The sequence below is a fragment of the Plectropomus leopardus genome, chromosome 22 (genome assembly GCF_008729295.1).
Source record: "Plectropomus leopardus isolate mb chromosome 22, YSFRI_Pleo_2.0, whole genome shotgun sequence".
NCBI classification, from domain to species: Eukaryota; Metazoa; Chordata; class Actinopteri; order Perciformes; family Serranidae; genus Plectropomus; species Plectropomus leopardus.
Window position 1 is genome coordinate 9,757,328 of NC_056484.1, and position 20,135 is coordinate 9,777,462.

At 39.6% G+C, this 20,135-nt stretch overlaps 1 protein-coding gene across 1 annotated transcript in view; it reads left to right on the forward strand.

Annotated features, from left to right (window-relative positions):
- The window catches only part of chchd3a (coiled-coil-helix-coiled-coil-helix domain containing 3a), a 90,539-nt gene extending 70,604 nt beyond the window's left edge, over positions 1–19,935 (forward strand). Inside the window, exons 8-9 of the mRNA XM_042511231.1 lie at positions 14,725–14,860; positions 19,283–19,935. Coding sequence (XP_042367165.1) covers positions 14,725–14,860; positions 19,283–19,306 — 160 coding nt within the window. The 3' untranslated portion in view covers positions 19,307–19,935. The remainder of the gene's footprint in view (positions 1–14,724; positions 14,861–19,282) is intronic.
- The last annotated feature ends 200 nt before the right edge of the window (positions 19,936–20,135 follow it).

The following is a 20,135-nucleotide window of genomic DNA, read 5'->3' on the forward strand; positions in this document are numbered from 1 at the left end:
CCCGCCAGAGTTTTCTGAGAATGATGGAGCTCTCCCAACCGGAACGACGCTGCATCACTGTGACCTCATTACATCCACGACGACACACACACACACACACACACACAAAGAGACATACACATATCTACATTCTTTCACTACGTGTCACGGCTATTTCTGAATAATGCTTCAAAAACTTAGTGTCATGACAAGCTCAACATCATTACATATTTATTGTTTTTCCTCACAAAATTATGGACACATGAGCAATAGCATCTGAAGTGATTAAATGCTGCACAAACTGTATAAGTGTCTAAAATTGTTGCTATGAATCAATAATATCAACCTGCACTCAAACACATTCGGCGTACAGCTTTTCCCACAATATATACGTAAATAAACACAACATGTAACAGATAATGTAATCATACAGTATTATAGACACACGCATACACACACACGAGCAAAGCTTTTATTCACTTTTGCTCTGACACAGACTGTAGATAAGAGTTGCCAGGAAAGGAGGCTATCTCTCTCCGCACCTGATTTATATCCTGCCACCTTCACCAAGAGTTGTTTATCCAAGTCTGATGCATTATCACACTGTCCAGCACTGGATGTGTGACCTTTACTGCACCACATGTATGTAAGAGTGGTAATGTGTGTATGTGAGGATGAATGAATTAGAGTGCACATGTGGATATGTGTGTGTGTAGTGTCTCGACAGGCTGCAGTGACCCGACGGGGCTTTAGTTTGAAATGCAAGCTGACAGGCATGGAGGAAAATGATCGATGTGAGATTATGCGAAAAGATGGAATGGGGAATGAAAGAACAGTGCCGTGGTCCTAAACCTCCTGTCAGCGCTAACCTTTGGTGGGGCTTTGGGCGCCTTTGTTGGAGCTGGTCACTGTGTTTGTCCAGGGTCCCTGTAGGATTGAGATGGGATAGGGACGTCTTATGTTGGTGAACGCGTGGGTCTGACAAGGCTCTGTAACACGGAAGGATTGAGACCATCATCTCTTATGTCTCCAGCTCCCTTCTCAGGTCTCAAACAGTGTATTTCTCATAGCTTTCAGCCTTGATGCTGACATTTGTGATAAGATCATAAAAAAGTAGTGTATTTTCACACTTTGGTGTTTGTGGCCAAGAGTGCATGTGTGTGTCTAAGCCAAGCATTTTTTCGGTTTCTCCCGCTATACAGTCTGCCATAGAGAATAAAATCTCATTTTAGTCTGTCACTTCACTGTCACTCCTCTCCTCCCTCAGGCTACACACTCACTTTCTTTGTCTGTTGTTTATTTTTTTTAGCGCTTTTGAATAAATCTTTTTTTTAATTTAATCCAGTTGACAATAACAGCAGTCGCAGCCCTCGCTTCGTCTCTCCGTGCACACACGCAAAGGTGGAATGAGGAGGCGTGGAGCAAAACTTGTTGAATGTAAATGGCTCGTTGTTTGTCTTCATAACGCTGGTGTGTTGCGCTGCCTTGGTCAGGAGACCACACCTGTCTGTCTTCCCCTCTATACCATGTGAGAGAAAGTGGTTGGCACTTTAAGCCTCTTATAACTATAAACATTTTGCAATAAACATCTAGTCTACATTAATGGAATACTTCACCCCACACGACCATTTGTATGTCATTTACTCAGTGTTGAATTCATGAAGAAAACCTTGTTTTTCTTGCAGGCCTCTGATGAATGAAGAGTCTAAAAACCTGTTTACAAACTCACAAAATTCATGCAGTATAATCCAATCCTCATTTATATACAGTTATGCTCAGTACTTCCCAAACAGACAGCCCTTTCCAGCAGGGAACTGAACTAAAAGTGAAATGTGTATTTCTTCTTCAAAGCCAGACTCCATTGACAAAAACAGTAATCGGAAGCTGCTGGTCAACCACTGCCTAGATTAGTAAGTGTGTGTTATCGTATGACTTTGGTGTTTTAAAGACTTAGTTTGGATTTACCAAAGTCACAAAGTAGCAGAAACAAACTAAAGGTTTGAGGCATTAGTAGTCCAACAATATAACTGTTTAAAAATAACTGTTTTTGTCAATGGAGGCTGGCTTTGAAGAAGAAATACACATGTGTATCATCATCATACTTTCAATTCAATTCCCTGTCAGAGAAGGGCTGTCTGTTTGGGAAGTGCTGAGCATACGACTCGATAAATGAGACTTGGATTATGCTGTATGAATTGTGTAAGAGTTTGTAAACTGGTGTTTTGATATAGTTTTGTTGTTTTTAAACACGTTCCCCTATGACTTTAATTCCTCAAGAATTTTCTTGCTTTTTGGAGTCTTCATTAACCAGAAGCATGCGAGAAAAACAATGACTGTATGTAAAACGTAGAGACTAACTGATATACAAATGGTTATTTAGGGGAATGAAGTTCTCTTTTAATACACTGGGCGATATTACAAGAAAACTCTAGGGCTGTTCTGAATACCATTTTCTGGGCTCCAGAGCTTTGTCACTGATCTACGGCAAATAATTGAAGTTTCAGTTGGTGCACGAGAGGAGTAGGCGGCCACCGCCTACAGAGCATACTTACTCATATTAAATACATAATACTATATACTACTACTGCTACTACTTAATCCGGGTTTTAAGATTTTTTTTTTCTTATAAACATTGACATTCAGCCTTTGCAAAGAAACAAATAAGAAATAAATTGAAAACCAAATACCTACCTAATTAAGGAATATTTGCATAGAAGGTCCATCCCAAGAAAACTGATTTGTAACTAATGTGCTGTTTCTCAAGTTTTCAGTGCAGCATTTTTTAAAAACAGGTCAAATTAATTTCAATACTTTTCTAAAAAAAAAAAAAACATTCCTTCATGTCATTAAGATTGTGGACACCAGATCAGGAAATCCCTTGCAACCTAATGCAATCCTACACATGGCCGTGCAACAAAGCATTGCAGGACTATTGCGTTGTGCATTTGTTTTATCTTTCACTTTACTGAAGAGGATAAATACTCTGGAGAAAATCCAGCAGGTTTCCTGCAAAATCCACCCTGCTGCTATAAAATGTAAATAAGGTGTCAAGGCTTTCCATTTTCTTGGCAGTGCTCTTGTTTGTATAAGGGAATAAAACTGATGTCCCAAAATTAATGAAGTAATGATTTATTGATGTTTAATTGCGCCAAGCAGCACTTTTAATTACTAAAAATGACAGTTTATTTAACAGGAAAGTTATTGCAAAGTACTTCAGTTAGAGTGGTCGAGGTGTTTTTCTCTGAGGTAGTCGTTGGCGAGGCAGGACAGACTGAGCGGCGCTTTGACCCCTCTGTCAGGTGAGGTTGAACCGCAGTTCTGTAGCTAGGCAACCTGGGTGCAGGGACAAGATGGTGGTCAGCCGAGGAGGCAGAAGTCAATAACTGCTTTAAAAGCTCTTCTTTCGGCCTTAAGAGCTTCGCTGTGCCGGCTGTAAAAAGCACACATGATTCGAGGTACCTGCGTGGGCACGCACACAGACACCCGATGCACATACACACCTTTTAGTGGCTGATTTAGTGACTTTGCTGCATTGGAAATGGTCAGAAACCCACTCACAGCTTTTATTGCTTTTCTGTATTCTTTGGGGTTTTTCTCATATAGTGAACAACACTGCGACATGAATGATGGAACAGAAGAGAAGTGATATGCAGCATTTCCTGGATATGCTGAAATGTGCACTGCATATTTACGAAACATTTACTTATTTTGGACAAATCTGATGATTTCAAATTGTCTCTCACAAATACAAATTCTTTGTTTTAGGTGCAAGTTTTAATACGTTTGTCTTGTTCTGCTTGAGGCCAGAGACCAGTCCCCTAAAACAAATGTCTAAAGAGGGGTCAGAGAGGACACTCGCTCCAGTTCTTTCTCCTCTCACCCACTCGGCCGTCTTTGTCTCCCTTGCTGCTCACTTAGGAACAGTGTTTTCTGTCTTAATTTAAATCTCACTCCCTCTTTGTTATCGTCTGCTTTTGCCTCCCTCGCGTACTCATACATGCTCTCTCTCTATCCATTCCTTGGCGGTCTTTTCTTCCTCAAGCTTTTCTTGACTCTGTCTCTCTCTCTCTCTTTCTCTCTCTCTCTCTCTCTCTCTCTCTCTCTCATTCAATCTCTTATCCATGCTGATGGATTTCACTGCAGGGGGTCACTCAGGTCTGCTTTTAAAAAGCAGCGTGAGCGAAATGTGTGTCATTTTTCTCCTTAACTGGATCATTTGTATTTATTTACCCCCCTCGGTACTGACGCCTGCCTTAACTAGAGAGAACATGAGGGCTTTTTAAGGGGGAACCGGCACCCACCCCTTAACCCTATTAACCCTTAAGTGGATCCAAATGATGATAAATAGAGAATGTGGTGATTGGGAACTCAATCTGGTGGCAGGCGAGGGTAATCCATACTGTCGATGGAGCTACAGTATGTGGTGTGAGTGTTGTGTGTATGTGGGCAAAGAACAAGGTAGATGTGTGAAATCTCACTAAATCAGACCTTAAAATGGGTTCTACCTGTTTCTATCAAGTGCTTTTTAATCATAATAGAAAGAAAAGTCCATTAGTTAAGGCATGTGATGGCACACTAAATGGAATCTTCTTGGAGAGGGTTGCTTTTGCCGTAATTCCCATTAAAACACAAGGAACTTTGCAGAATTCACTGCAGCAAATTGTGTGCAAAAATATTCATTTTGATAACATCGTCTTTGACAAAACATAGTAATTTAGAAAGGGTTATTGATCCTTTTTTTTTTTTTTGGTACCTAACAAAATGTGTCCATAACAACAAGTATGAAAGACAGTCCAGCATCACAAGCTGGTGGCAAATATCTCGCAAGACTGGTAATCTTGTTAACTTACTCTGTGATCAAGTTTGATCAAGCTGCCAGTTTTAGAAGCTGTGTCTTATGACTGTGTGTTATTGTTAAAATGAAAAATTAGATTCATCAGAGACACACAATACCATTAACCAACTGATCGAGGCAGCGGTAGACCAGCAGCTCCCGTATTCTGCAAAGTAAAATTGCTTTTTTTGTCAAAGGACTCTGGTGGCTTTGGAAAGCCTAGACTGATATAACAGCTTCTGTTCCCCATCAGGTAGGGCTGTCTAGTAAATTTTCCAGCCCTAATGGAGACAAACACTTATTCTTGTATCCATCAATTCTAAAACATCTTATCCCATGTTCATTTTTATGCCTCTGCACTGGTGACAGCCATGGCTGTGGGCATTATGTTTTGGAGTTGGCCGAACGTTATGTCTCATTCTTGTGAACTTAAGATTACAGGAGCGCCTTGAGAGAATCACTTAAATTTGGCACAAACAAATTTGGACCAAGGATGAACTGATCATATTTTGGTTTTCAAAGGTCAAGGTTGCTGTGACTTTAGAAAACATGTTTTAGCCCATAAGTCAAGAATTTGTAATTATAACAAAATTGTACAGTTTCTAACAGATAAAATAATGAAGTGATGACATTTTATATCCCAAAGGTCAGCTTCATTGTGACAACATAATGTTCAGCAAAAACATTTCTCTAGTCATTATTCAGCATCATAAGTCAGGAACAGAAGGGGAGACATTTGGTCAGGTACTGAATTGGTGACACTAATCTTGGGTATCCACCTTGAAAACTGTGCTGATTGTATAGATGTTCTGTGCTGTCGGGTTAATGACAGAGTCGTTGTCTATATGAGTTTAGACAGACATGGACGTAAGCTGCAACTTGACTGGTTGGTGGAGGCATACAACTGCATGGTGGTAATTCTAGTTTTAGCTAGTTGAGGTCATTTCCTACTTCTTACTACTCATTCACTGCGTGTTATGTTATGTTATGTATGTTTAGGAAGAAAGCTGTGCTCTTGCAGTTGGAGTGAAAAGTTCTCTAGAGTCAGTTTTTACAATCAATTCTTCTTGCAGGGGGCCATTGCTATTGAGGGAATATACAATATATGACTGTCTGTACACCTGCATGTCCCTTTGAGCACTCTTGCGTGTATCTGCGTGTCTTCACTCTGAGTTATAATGCATCTCAAATTATGACAGATGAACGTACATGTTTCCAGATGTGCCTCGCACTTTGTTCAACTATTGAAGCATGTTGTACCCTTAACAGAGATCTATGAATGTCATTTTAGTGCACTCGCTCTACATTGTTACAGCAGATGGTAGTCATGGTCAATATGTGTTGGTTTGAAAAATGTACTGACACTGTTCCTTGCTCAGTCCATTGGCATAACACATGCATATTGTATGAAAATCCAAACATCGATCTCAATACGTCCCCCAGCTTGCAGTCAATATGTTCTTTGAAGAATGTAGCCGTAGCCATAAACCTATCGGAATATGTCCCCTCTATGGAAATGTGCTGACTTGTGCAGCAGGGGGGTGCTTAAAAGAAAGGATCATATTAAATGATATAGGGACACCTTGAGGAGGGAGACAGACAGTGAGAGGGAGGGAGCAGGTAATCTGTTCTGCCTTATTACATGTTAAATGGGACACATTCACCCTCTCGTATCATTTCTGCCCCTCCTCTCAACCTCGTTTTCTGTTCTCTCCTGGAGGAAAACTTAACAAAGGAAGTGAGCAGAGAGCTTCAGGAGTGTTCTTTGGAGGGTCTTTCTCTGCTTCTGCTACATCTCTCTTCTCTTCTCTTCTTTTCCACCCTTTTTATCCTTCCGTGCTGCCAACAGCCATAGCCGGAGGCATTATGTTTTTGGGTTGTCCATCTATCAGTCTTTCTCATTCTTGTAAACACAATTTTTTAAGAATGCCTTCAGGGAATTTCCTCAAATTTGGCACAAATATCCACTAGGACTCAACAATGAACTGATTAGATTTTGGTGGTCAAAGGTCAAGGTCAGTGACCATATCTGTGTCATTCGTGTGAATGTAATATCTCAAGAATACCTCAAAGGATTGTTTTTAATTTGGCACAAACGTCCACTTGAACTCAGCGATGAACTGTTAAGATTCTTTTGGTCAAAGGTCAAGGTCACCATTACCTTGCATCGCTTTCATTCTTGTGAACGTGATATCTCAAGAAAACCTTGATGGAATTTCTTCAAATTTGGCACAAAAGTCCATTTAGACTTAACAGTAAACTGATTAGATTTTGATGGTCATATGTCAAAGCTCAAAGTCACTGTGACCTCGTCTATATCATACTTAGGAACAGGATATCTCAAAAACACCTTGAGGGATTTATTTTGAATTTGGTAAATATTCACTTGGACTCAGACAGAATGGATTAGATTTCAATGAGCAAAGGTCACTGTGAGAGGTCACAAAGTATGTTTTTGGCCATAAGTGAAGAATCAAGTGATAAAGTGATGACATTTATATCCAAAAGTTCAAAGGTCATCTTTACTGTGACAGTATAATGTACTGCAAAAACACGTTTCTGGCCATTATTCAGCGTCATAATTCAGGGACAGAAGGGGAGACACTTGGTCAGATACTGAATTGGTGACTCTATTCTCGGGTGTCCACCTTGAAATTGTACTGATTGTTTAGATCTTCTGCACAGATTGAGGGAAAATGTGTGTAAAGCATCCATGTTTTCATGGACATGGATGTAAGTGCAACTTGACTGATTTGTGGAGTCCTAAAAGCACGAGGCTGTAATTCTAGTTTTTTCCTGCCCTCTGTCTCACAAACACATTGTCCATCTCTGTCTCAGTTTCTCTAATAAAGCATCTTTTCTCAATGGAGCACCCCCCTCCTCTCTGTCCTCTTTCTGTTCTCGCTTTGTCTCTCTTTCCCTCGCTTTCTTTGCTTTGTGATTTATGACGCAGAGCAGAGAAACTATAATGTAGATATCTAAACCAACCTTACCACCGCCATTTCATTCCTATCAGTGCATCAAAGCAATAGGAACCTGCTTGGTGTGTGTAAGTGTGTGTGGTGGGGGTTGGGATGGATAAGGTGTTGTTATAGAGACCTTTACTGATACTGATGGCATGAGGGGAGACCCCTATATGACTGTTCAGATTTACCCTCCCTGGGGTACAGGGGTAAAGCACACACAAACATACATGCACAGATTCACACACACACAGTGCAAATAATAACCAACTGCATGTTGCTCTATTTGTTTCAGTGCCTCCCACCACATGCAGCTTTATTAAATATCCTGTGAACCTCTGGGGTTTGAGCAAGGGAATAAAAGAGCAAGAAGATAGAGATGGTGTAGAAAGGGAAAGTGAGGGTATGGGTAGCAGTGGCCGCCTCTATAACCTGTAGAATAATCTATACAAAAGTGTCACCAAGAGGGTTTAATAATATAGTCCCTTTTTTTGATCAGAGATTTATCTAAGGGGTCAGGGGATAAGAAAAACCACAAAATTCTGCTGCAATAGAATTCTGTTTTAAGACATTTCACTGTTAAATTATGCATAGTTTTACATCCTCAAGCCGCTAAAAACGATTCAAATTAAACACTCTGAGAAGGAAAATCGCCCTTCATGGACATGCACTGTTTAAAAAGTAGACATTGCTTCATAAAAAGGGATCAGAATCAGAAGAGTTTGGAAACCACTCACCAATACAAAGACTACTGTGGCCCTGTTTACACCAGGTGTTAATATGCATCTTGGTCGATCAGATCACAGGTGGACAGCTCTAACCACAGGTGTGAATGCCCTCAATGTGTCGTCAGTTTATCTTGGGAACACATTGAGAGGTGGTCTGGGCCACATTTGGCCATATTCTATTAGCAGTGTGTATGCTAATGTATCTCGGGGCACATTGAAGGACCACCTACTGAGGTGACATATGTATGAACATTTTCCATAACATATAAACATATGAGTGCATCAAGCATCTTGGTTTGCCTGTACCACGCCAATGAATAGACCCTGTCTGCATTATTTTAATTTTGCCTGCGTGCCAAGGTCTTTGCAAACGTCTTTTTCTCCTTCACAGGAAGTGCACTTGTACTTCTTCTAACTTTTTTTTGTGAGACTGGACAAGAGAAGTGCATTGCAGCTTCCTGCTGGTTGAATACAACACATTTGGTTTTTGCAATCAAAATTATGTACGTGGTTGTTTTTGTACAGAATGGGGAAGTGAGATCTGATCACAAGTGGTCAATCCAGATGCATTCTAATGCCATTTGTGAACAAACAGACTTAAGAATGATTTAAACTTACTTGACGTATAAAAAAAAATTGATACAAAGCAACATGTGGACAGAGATTTCTTTTCACCATATTACATATTTGTTCACTTCTACCATTATTAAAATGTCTTCACTGTGTCCTAGGGTCCTCTGTAGCTTGAACGACGCCACATTCTCCCAAATGTGGTCCTACACCATTCATCTATATTTGGAGTCTTTAAGAAAACATGCACAAATATGGACAAAATGAACGCACAGTACGGATAGAGGGCTTCATGCATATAGGTATTATTATCTAACATTAGGCATAAACAAGCCCATAGAGCCATCCACATGTGAACAGATCACCTCAGATGCTTATTAATACCATGTGTAAACAAGGCCACTGTCTTCTTCTTCTAAACCAGACCTATATTCATTTACAACCTGTTAACCAAAACCTAAATTCTACCTTTAGACAAAACCAGGGCTGAAAAAAATGTCGAAATGCCTCTGGCCTTCTTTTTCACTTCCTGTAAATCATTTAAACAAACCAAAAACCAACAAAAAAAAGAGGTTTTGCTTAGGAAATGTGATACAGTCTTGATGTTTATGAATGCCTTGCTGCTCAGGTTACATGGGAACTGGATGACTCATAGTTGTTTTTGACTATATTTATAATTATACCCTCTGATTCCCACAGTGGAGGAATCTAATGTGTATCCACTTTGCAGTGTTTTGCTTCTGATGCTCTGAATTCAAAATGAAGAACCTAATGTTTTTCTTGTTTTTTGTGCTATTTGATATAGTGTAGCTATGTAGGGAGGTAGTGTTGGTGCATGCTGTAATTATATACAGGGATCAAAATTCCCCCCAAGCTTGCCTAAAACTGAGCACAATAACTTGAATGTATTTCCATAACTAGACTGAAAGAATCTGGTGATCACCTGAGGCCAATAACTGACTTGAAAAACAAAAGGCTTCTCTTTCAGAATAGTTTAATTGTGACCACAAGTCTATAGCACAAGTATAATATTTGCTCTGGTATATTGTATATTATGATTTTATATTATTGAGCTAAAATGTGGATGCATTTCATAATTTAGAGAGGTTAATTAAACCTTTGAAACCTGAGCAAAATGGCTTGATTTCTCTCAAAAACATGGGAAGAAGGAAATTAGCTGGAAAATGCTCAAAAATTATTATATTTCTGTAACATGATTTTAAATATTTAATATCGATAAGTAGCTGTAGAGATGCAGTTTTACCCCTAGACATTTTTCCCTTACTTTTCTAGAATGATTTTCCAATTCTACTGATTTCTTGTAATTTGTGTAAAATTCCTTATTATAGTTGTCTTTGCTTTTTTTTCTCCATATTTTTAAAGAAATCGCACTAATTTGCTCAGAGGTTTGAATACTTGAATACTTGTGAAAGGCATCTGAAAGCAGGACCGGAAAAATAGCGTCGCTCCAGGTTTCAAAGGGTTAAAAAAAATAAATAAATAAAGATATTTACGTAGTGATGGTTTATAGTGTGTACATAATACTGTTTTTGCATCTACTTACCGCGCTGCGTATCTGACAGCAGTAATAGTAAATGACATGAGGCCATGTAATGTAAAGATGGGAAGGAGGGAGGGGTCTAGTTTTTCCCGACAGCTCTTTGGTTGTGGTTGGCTGCGGGGACTTAATGTTAATCGTAATGATAGATGATAGAGGATGCAGCGTGTGCTGCCACAGAGTGTGTGTGACAGTGTTATTGTCTCCATGATAAACTCAGCCACTGTCTCAGCCCCTTCCCCGTAGAGAGAATCAGAGAGCAAGCAAAAAAAAGAAGTACCACTGTCTAGTTCCTCATCAAGAAACGCTCTTCATTTCTATCCACCCCCCTCATCCTCTTTCTCTCTCCCTCCCTTCCTCTGTCCTCCTTTCTCTCTCTCAGAGGCCATTACTGGTGATAAACACTGCGGTTTGTATCAGCAGGATGCACCTGGCATTAACGCGAACGCTTAAGAAAGTAATTAGTGGGTGTATGTGGCTCCTCTCGTCCCTGTAGATGCCCATAGGCGGTGTAATAAATGAGTGCCAGGATCCATAGGAATAGGATGGCAGTGATTTCTGCTAGCACTGCTGTCATCGTTCAGTACCCCGACGCAGAGCAATGGCCTTGTCATGCCTGCTAGCAAATGACTAAATTTCTCCCCAGTGGATCCACAAATGCAGAACCTTCTCCACACCCAACAGCATAATGTTCCAGTCTGCGCTTCAAGTGATAAGACCAACCGTGGAATCAAGCAAAATTTAAAGGAGTTGTTCCACATTTTGGGGAATATGCTCATTCAGTTCCATGCCGGGAGTTAGATGAGAACGTTGATACCACTCTTATTTCTGTACAGTAAAGATAGAAGTTACAACTAGAGCTTTGATTCCCTGCCTGAACCCGATTTGGCCCAAACCCACTTGTCAGGTTTCGGGTGTGGCGGACCTGGCTTGAATCAACTCGGCCTTTCTTCAATTTTTGGGGTTTTTTTTTTTGTTTGTTTTTAATGGAGACCTCATAGTCTGTGTATTTTCATGAATAATGCATGGTCTGTGTTGCCATTAACTCATCCTGACTTTGACCTCATTAATATGGAGAAATGTTGTACAATCTCTATCTAATATACAGTAAATGGTAAATGACAGATTTTGGGCTGTGCTGAATAGGGGGTGTGTCACAAAAGTCTGTTACTGCGCTAAAAAGGCTTTAGATGTCTTTAGCTTGTAATAAATGTTTGTTTATTTGTTGTTGTTTGTGGGAAATGTGTGCTTTTGCTCCTGCTTTGGTGCTGGCTCAGACTGAAACTGATTTTTGGGCCAGATCATAGCATTTACATTATTATAAAGAACACTCAGGTGCTTGCAAAAACAAAATCTAATGCAAAAATAGGATTGTAAAATGTTCAACAACGGAAAACAAGTACTGAATGAATGAATGAATTTGAAATTCATTTCTTGAACAACAAAACCATAAATTCAAAGACAATGAGAAAAAGTGGTTGTCCAGAGTAACAGCAGGGTAAGGAGGTGCTGAGGGAAACAATACACTGCACCCAGCTTTGCAGTGAAATAATAAATACACTTTTACCCACTTTAAAAAGTAAAAACAAAACATAAAAGTCATGTTCACTTGTGGGAGGATTGGCTGAGATTATATTATCCATTGAAAAAGTTCTGATGTGAAAATCCAGTACTCTTGCACTTTACTACTCATGCCCATCACTACCAATTAACAAATTGTATCTAACAGAAGAAAAGCTCCTGCCTCCAGGCTCTGGCTAAGCTAATTTTTGCCTGGATCTAGCCTCATATTTACCGACATGAGACTCATCTTTTCATCTATCTCTAGGCAAGACAATAAATAAGCTTGTGTCCAGATTGACTATTTTTATTCTTTGAAGTATTCCTCACGAGCTTTAGATGGAGTCTTTGCTACCCAGTTTGACCTCTGAGCTCTGTTTTGAATGTGCATGATGGAGTATATTGATTAATCACACCACTGTTGAAGTTGCTGAGGGTGTGCCTCTCACGTTGTCACAAATTGTCACTGACCTGCACTGACAAGGACTATCGATTTTTTTTCGGCCTCACCAACACGTATGTGGTGATGCACATACATTGCGTGCACTGCACCAGCTTCCTGCGGCATTGCACCCTGGGTAATGACCCGTGCATCCAATCCTCTGCTTTGTATCCAACGGGGGGTAATTTCTCACTCCAGGGGGCAAATCAAACATCTGATTCTGACTATAGGGGCTCAGCTTCACCCCCGATACTCCTCTGAGATCTCCAGAGTTGCTGACGGGCAAAATCCCTTTCACAACCGTGCAAGCCGTTTAGTGAGGCAGATGGAGTGTCCTGGGCACTGGTGTGAACAAAACGATGACACCGCCATTAGCATAATAGCCCTAGCATGCACATGTGTCGTCATTATAGATTTTTATGGGGTGTGTGGAGAGACAGACAAAAGCAGTTAAACACTGAGCAAGGCACTAGCGCTGGTGGTACATCCCACTACTTAGCTTGGCTGAAGGATCAGACTCTTGCATACTTCTAACCTAAGAATCCCATTTAAATGCACTGGAGTTTAGTGTACCATTAGAAGTGCTGGCATCTGGATCTTATAAGCAGCACTGAAGCAGCAGCAGACCTCAAGGACAGATTTGGGCATGCTAAGCTAGTGGTGTGAAGCCTTTAACGAGACATTAGCATGCACACTCTACAACAACAACCTCCTCATGGATGCAAAGAGATTGAATTTGCCATTTAGACCACTCCAAGGTGACAGTCAGCCACCCAGTTTGTTAATGGTTGAGTCTTTTAGGAGACATTCTGAATCAATGGATGGATTCACTCCTACCCAGTCGACTGATCAATATACTTTTTGTGCGGCCTTTTTAAAGTTTTTTTTAGCAGTAAGACAAAAGTGGAGAGACCAATTTCAAGGAAGGTATACTTAGCGTGCCAGTAATTTCCACCACATCATCATTATCATCATCACAGTGTAACAACTCAGCCTTATTGCTTGTCTAGATTAAACCAATTCTCTTCTCTTGTTTTCTCTGCATCACACATTGATTCGCCGAGTTAGATTTCTTCAGTGCAGTCCCATGGCACTGATGAATCCCCTTTTTCAAGAGATGGAGCCTTTGTTGGAAGCTTTATTTGACACTTCTTATTGTCCATTTTTTAGAAAACCCTCTGACCTCTCTGTCGATATGTTGTAATGCGCACATCGCCTGCCTCAGCAAACTGTGGAGGCTGGATTGGCCTTTGACCTTCTTTCCAGCAAATATAGTAATGTTGATTCTTGCTTCAGGTGTTTTGAAATGGAGTGACAGTAGTGATAGAAAAGGCAGCGAGTGAAGACACTGCAGACTGTAGTATAACACTGCATGGGCTGTGTGACCATTGATATCTCATTTTCCAAACTAATTATAGAAGAGCTTCAACTATTTTGATACTTTAATAATCTATCTATTTTTTAAAAAATATATATTTTTTACAACTTTATGTTTATTTGTGAGAAATCCATTGATTAATTGCCTGATTGACAATTATTTGGCTTTAAGTTTTTAATTCTAGCTCAATTCTCTCTATGTTTTATGCATATGCTAACAAAGAATATTAAATCAATACTTCAGAAATGATGTCTTTACCCATTTAAAACATGGATTGACTTGACTTTTCTTGTGCTGCATTTGGAAGCCTTTCAAATGTATTTAAACCTTTGGACCCTGTACTCCTCACATTGCAGCTGATGACGACACTTACTAATCGACTATTAAATTCGTTGGCGACTTGCTCGGTCATCAAATACTGTCAGATACTTTAATTATTCATTCCTAAATAATAGGTCTGTAGTCCTCCTCTCATTCTGTCACTCCCTGCGCATTACCCTTACACATTTTTCATGTTCCCTTCATTTCCTGTCCAACTTTGCCACTCTTTTCTCACTCACACTTTCATCACTGTCCCTTTTTTTAATGCTTTTATCGTTCCCCTGAACTCTCATGCCATCTCACTTTTTCTCCTGCCCCACCCTCCCCTCCATTCCAACACCATACTTCTCCTCATTTTCACGCTATTTCTCTCCCCTTCTCACCCCTGCAGGCGGTATGAGACGTATCCTGTGTGTGCAGACCTGCAGGGCCAGATCCTCGCCTGCTACAAGGAGAACGTTGGGAAAACCCTTCACTGCTCCAACATAGCAGCCCTTTACCTCCAGTGTGTCAACAACGCCAAACAGGTGCGTGTTTACTGAACTAAGCAATTTGGAGTTTATCATTTGTCATATCTCATTTAAGCATCATTTCGCACGCTAAGATCTCTTGCATATGCATGTTATGTTTATGCCTTTTGCATGCCTGTTGAGTGAAGTGAATGAGCATTTCATCATGTGCAACTGTACTGTCTGTATTTAACACTTAAGCCTTTGAAACCTGAGCAGTTTGGCTTGATTTCTTTCAAAAACATGAGAAGAAGGCAGTGAAAAATGACAGAAGAAATGACCCAAAAATTAGCAAGACATTATTAATAATATACAAGAAAATTACCTGAAAATTAGTTGTTTTTTTTTTTTAAATAATGAAAAGAAAGTTAAAAAAAAAACAAACAAACATGGAAATGACCTGGAAAAGGTGCTTAAAAATTCTAATAATGTTATAACATAATTTTCATTATATAATTTATGGCTTTTTAAAAATAAGAAAATATACCTACATCTTGTAATTTCTCGCAATTTATGAAACAGTGATTTACCAGGTTGCTTTTTTTCATTTTTTTTTAAGAAATCAAACCAGTGTGCTCGGGGCTCAAAGGTTTAAATACTCATGAAAGGCATCTGAAAGCAGCACAAGGAAAGTGATGCCACTCCAGGTTTCAAAGGGTTAAAAACCTTTCAAAGTAACACTTTTTTCCCTTTGAAAAGAATGGCAGGTATGCGCACGCACCCTCATGGACACATGATATGTAAGTCGTTGCGCCTCCTAATCCTGTAGCGTAGCTTTCAGTTAAATCGATGTGTGTATTACAAAGCAGCCCCATGTGTAGTTACAGCACACGTAATTGGGATCATAGATGTGTGTGTTAGCTACAGTTCCCTTTTTAAATGTCTAAATGAATTAATGTAATACACACATACACAGTAGCATCCATTTACATGTGCTGGCCCCTTGCTTTTAGACAGTAGAATATAATTTCCACCGGGCTACTGGCGCCTGAATAAAGCTCACTCTAAATAGCTAGTTTAAACCTTACGGTCTATTTCCATAATACCTGCTGACACAGGCGGTCCCCTGACTGTCTGTGTGTGTGTTTTAATGTAATAAGACCAGGGGTGTAGCTGCTGCTAGCTGGATGCCATTGTCCTCTCCGTGCTCTCTCCTTTCATTGCCAAGTGCAAATGTTTTTTCGCCCTCTGTCTCCCACGGTCACACACTGTATGGTAATAGTAATGTCACTCAGGTTGATATTAACTGAATTCCCTCCTCTCTCACTTTGCAATATGTAGCATCACTTGGCCCCAAAAAGGCTCAATTTGCATTCATAGAGCTTTTCTATTAGATTTTTTTTTTGTACAATTGCATTGTTTTGCCGGAAATGAGGAGTTTTGTGTCTCCCGCTCACTCTCGCGGGTATTAGTATTAGATCTAAAAGTCAGATGCAGGCAGATTTTTAAGCTATACATCATGTAAATTGCACAATGTTTTATTCATCGTGTGAATGTGTGCAGTTAAAACAGCTACCTGTAGCCTCGTCAGGATTCAGCGAGGGTACGTTCATAGTCCGGATGCTGTTATGATCTTGTAAATTGTTTGGAAGCAAGCCTGAGACGATATGTTAATCCGCTTGTGTTTATCACCCTGCGGCAATCACAGCACACTCCTGTTCGTCTGCGCTTATCTGTGTAAGACTTGCTTTTAAAGTCATTAGGTGCAAAAAATAAAAATAAAATAAGCAGTTCTGTGATAAGGCTTTAAAGGAATAATATGCAGAATTACACAGCAGACAAAATAGCGGCAAAGGAATGAAGTAGGATTGATATGAACTGATGCAGCTTCCTGATTAGGATGTTTACACAGCTTTATCAGAGCCGAGCAGGAAGCTGCGCTGAGAACAAATGTCAAAGGACGCGACTTTGACCTCCAGAGGTCAGGAGATCCAAACGTGCTCTCTAACGGCCGTCTCTCATCTCCTCACCCTTTCTGTCAAAGACACTTGATATCATAGGTCATCCAGCTTCCAAACATCTTTCCCCTTCTTCGTCCTTTTCTTTCATATCTTAAATTCCACTAAAAACGACAGCACCTCGGGTATAGATGGGGATGTCCAAGATGCCACCTCGCTGGGGATAAACACCAAATCACCCAAATCTCAATTTTACAATATTGACCCCTCAACTGGAGTCAGCCGAGAGAGAAAGGCGTTGACAGGCGCTCGCCCTTTTGTCGCTGATAATTAACGCCCTTATCGCCACAGTCAGTGATAACATTTAGACCCTGTTTCGCTCTCTTTTGTGCCCTCTCTGCCCCGCCGCCATCCCTCCTTCACTCCCTCCATCCACCATCTCTTCATCCCTAGTCACATTTCTAATGCATTCAGCACTTAACAGGTCCAGATAGCAAACAGTGAGGAAGAGGCAGTCGAAGAGGACAGATAAAGTCTCTCTTTCTCTCTCCCTCTGCCTCTATGAATAAGAGTTTATCATGGAAGGCGATCTCTCCATCCGCGGCTTGCCTCCTCATTCCATATTCTCGCCGCATGACCGCCTCTTGCTCCCTATCTTTTCCTTCTCCACTTCATTTTTTAGACTGACCCTTCCATCTCCCTTTTACTCTCAAAGGACCAAGCGAGATCCCTGTTTGTGGTTTCAGAGGGTGTTATGAGGTTCAAAAAAAAAAAGCTGCCTAATACAACATTTTTAATGTTGACATTTCAATCAAAATCGCTCCTTTTAAAAACATGTTGATTTCATTTGTCCTGTCAATATTATTTAGATGTCAGCTGATCTTGACTCAGAATGCTTTTTTGCTTTTAACTCTTAGTTTGATCTCTCTAACAAGTGTTTCACTTAATTATTTTTAATAGTTTTAATTATTTTAGATATGATTTTCATAAACACAACAGTAAATCTCTTCCCCCTTAACTTACCCACACTTTCTATTCTAGGTATTAGGCATAGGAAGAGTCCTAATACCTAGAAAATGTGGCTGGAATAAGATTTTTATTTATGTGGCAGTGTTGATGAGCCTGTTGTATCACTTGCTTAAAGAAAGTTTACATATCTGATATTATATCTGAAGACAGAATCAAGTGCAACAGTTTACTTACTGACTTATATCACTGACAATACAAGTTGTATGTATTTGCATAATGAATAAATGTTTTGTCATTAAAATATTTTAGTCATTGTGAAATGGTGCGGGCCATCTGACAGCGCGTCTCTGCGCCACTAAGAAAGGTGTGAGGCCGACTGCAGCCTGAAACTAGTGTAAAACTACATGAAGTACGAGACACAAAATAACTTGTGGTCATGTGTTTCATCATATACTTTTATACATGGTAGATTATTAGGTGGTTTCAAACAACAATCCATCTGGTTTGTATGTTTGTTTTCACATAATAATTTTCAAAAACAATTTTTTTAAATGTTTCTGTTTATTTTATTATTTTTTATTATTATTATTATTTATTATTTTATTATTATTATTATTATTATTAATAATAATAATAATTTATTTTATACATTTATTTTTCTCAATATCATCTACTTTTAGTGTGTTTGGGGAGGGTGGGTTGTGTGGTTGAATGATTGTGTGTATATTAAAAAACGTTTGTGTTTGGGAAAAATCATTTGTTTCAAGATGCATTCGAGCATGCGTGCATGTATGTGTTTGTATGTCTACGTGTCCCTGTGTTGACAACAATAAAGATCTCACAAAGGGGAAAAAAATGGAAAGAAATCATAACATAGTGATCAGATATGGCCATGTTCCAAAATCTCAGCACTTTGGTACTTCACATACAACTTTATCAGAACCGATAAAAATGATCAAAATAAGGCCCATGTTCTAATAAACTGCAGTTTTCCTCTGAGAGGTCTCTCTGAAGTCTGGCCCTGTGACTTCATCTGGATTTAACAGTGAAGTCGAGTGTTTGGCAGACTTGCTTGTGTCAATAATCATTTTATGGGCAAATCAATAGTGCGCAAAAATAAACTGGGATTCCTTTGCAGAAATGAAATGTTACTGACATGGACTTATCTCATCCACGACACCATTATTAAGTTAGTCAGTTTTGAAGATTTTTTTTCTCACTTTTTTTTTCATCCACTCTTCTTCTCTCAGGCGGTTTTCATCCAGTGGCATCAGCTGCAATAGGCCAGTTCAAATGGTTATTGACAGGGAGTGCTGGGGATTTGTGGTTGCACTTATCGCTAACATGGAATCCACTGCCCTCGGGTCTTTCTCTCTACTTCTCCAACTGCTCTTATACTCACTCCTTCCTCCACCCTTTTATTGTACTCTTAGGCCTTCCTCTCTGTCGTGCCATTCCTGCGGGACACAATATCTTTCTCTTTTGTTTGTTTGTCTATTTAGATTTTTTATTTTATTTGCCTCTCTAAAGCACTTTTCTCCCTCTCTTTTTTATTTATTTTTTTTGTCTGCAGAACAAGTTGAGGACCGGGGGTTAAGGAAGAGAGGGTAATAAAGAGAAGAGTTTATTGTGTGGGATTACTGATTATCGACCGACTGACAAACCGGAGTGGAGGAAGTGAGGAATGAGTCAGCACCAAGACACGCACCCTCAAAAATCCCTTGTGGAGAACCGAACTGGACCAGACTAGAGGCACCAAACACAGAACCCTGATAGAGAATAGGCACCTTTTCCCTTGATTCCTATCTCCTTTCCTCACCTTTCTCACCTTTTGTCTATCTCTCCTGTGAGTACGTAGGAATGCAGTGACACTAACATTTTGGAGAAAGTGACGGGACCCTGCAGGCCTGAGCTCGGCCCGCTAGATGGACAGTAAAGACGAACCAGAACAACCTCAATAAAGCATCCTCTTCCACAAACCACTTGGACCCACCCACTTTCACTCCACTCACACCATTAGGGACCGTTCGTTATTTATCAGAGGGCAGGGGGAGGGGTTTGCAAAACAGGAAAGGCACATCAGATAACTTTTTAAGATCTGGGGACAGAATTATGTTTTTTTGATTTAGCTTCAACTTTATCCCTTTGATACTTGAGCAAATTGTTTTGATTTCTTTTAAAAACATGGAGAGAAGGTAATGAGCAACTTAAAAAGATTTGACAAAATACACCAGAAATAAGCCAAAAAAGGAAAAAAAACAACAAACAAACAAAAAGGTAAAAACAAAAACAAATAAGGAAATGACTCCACACAACTCTAGATGATTTCTGTGGCATATTTTAAAATAATTACATATTATATAATTATTTTACAATATTTATTTGTAATTAGACTTATTATAAATACAGTTTTCTGGATATTTTCC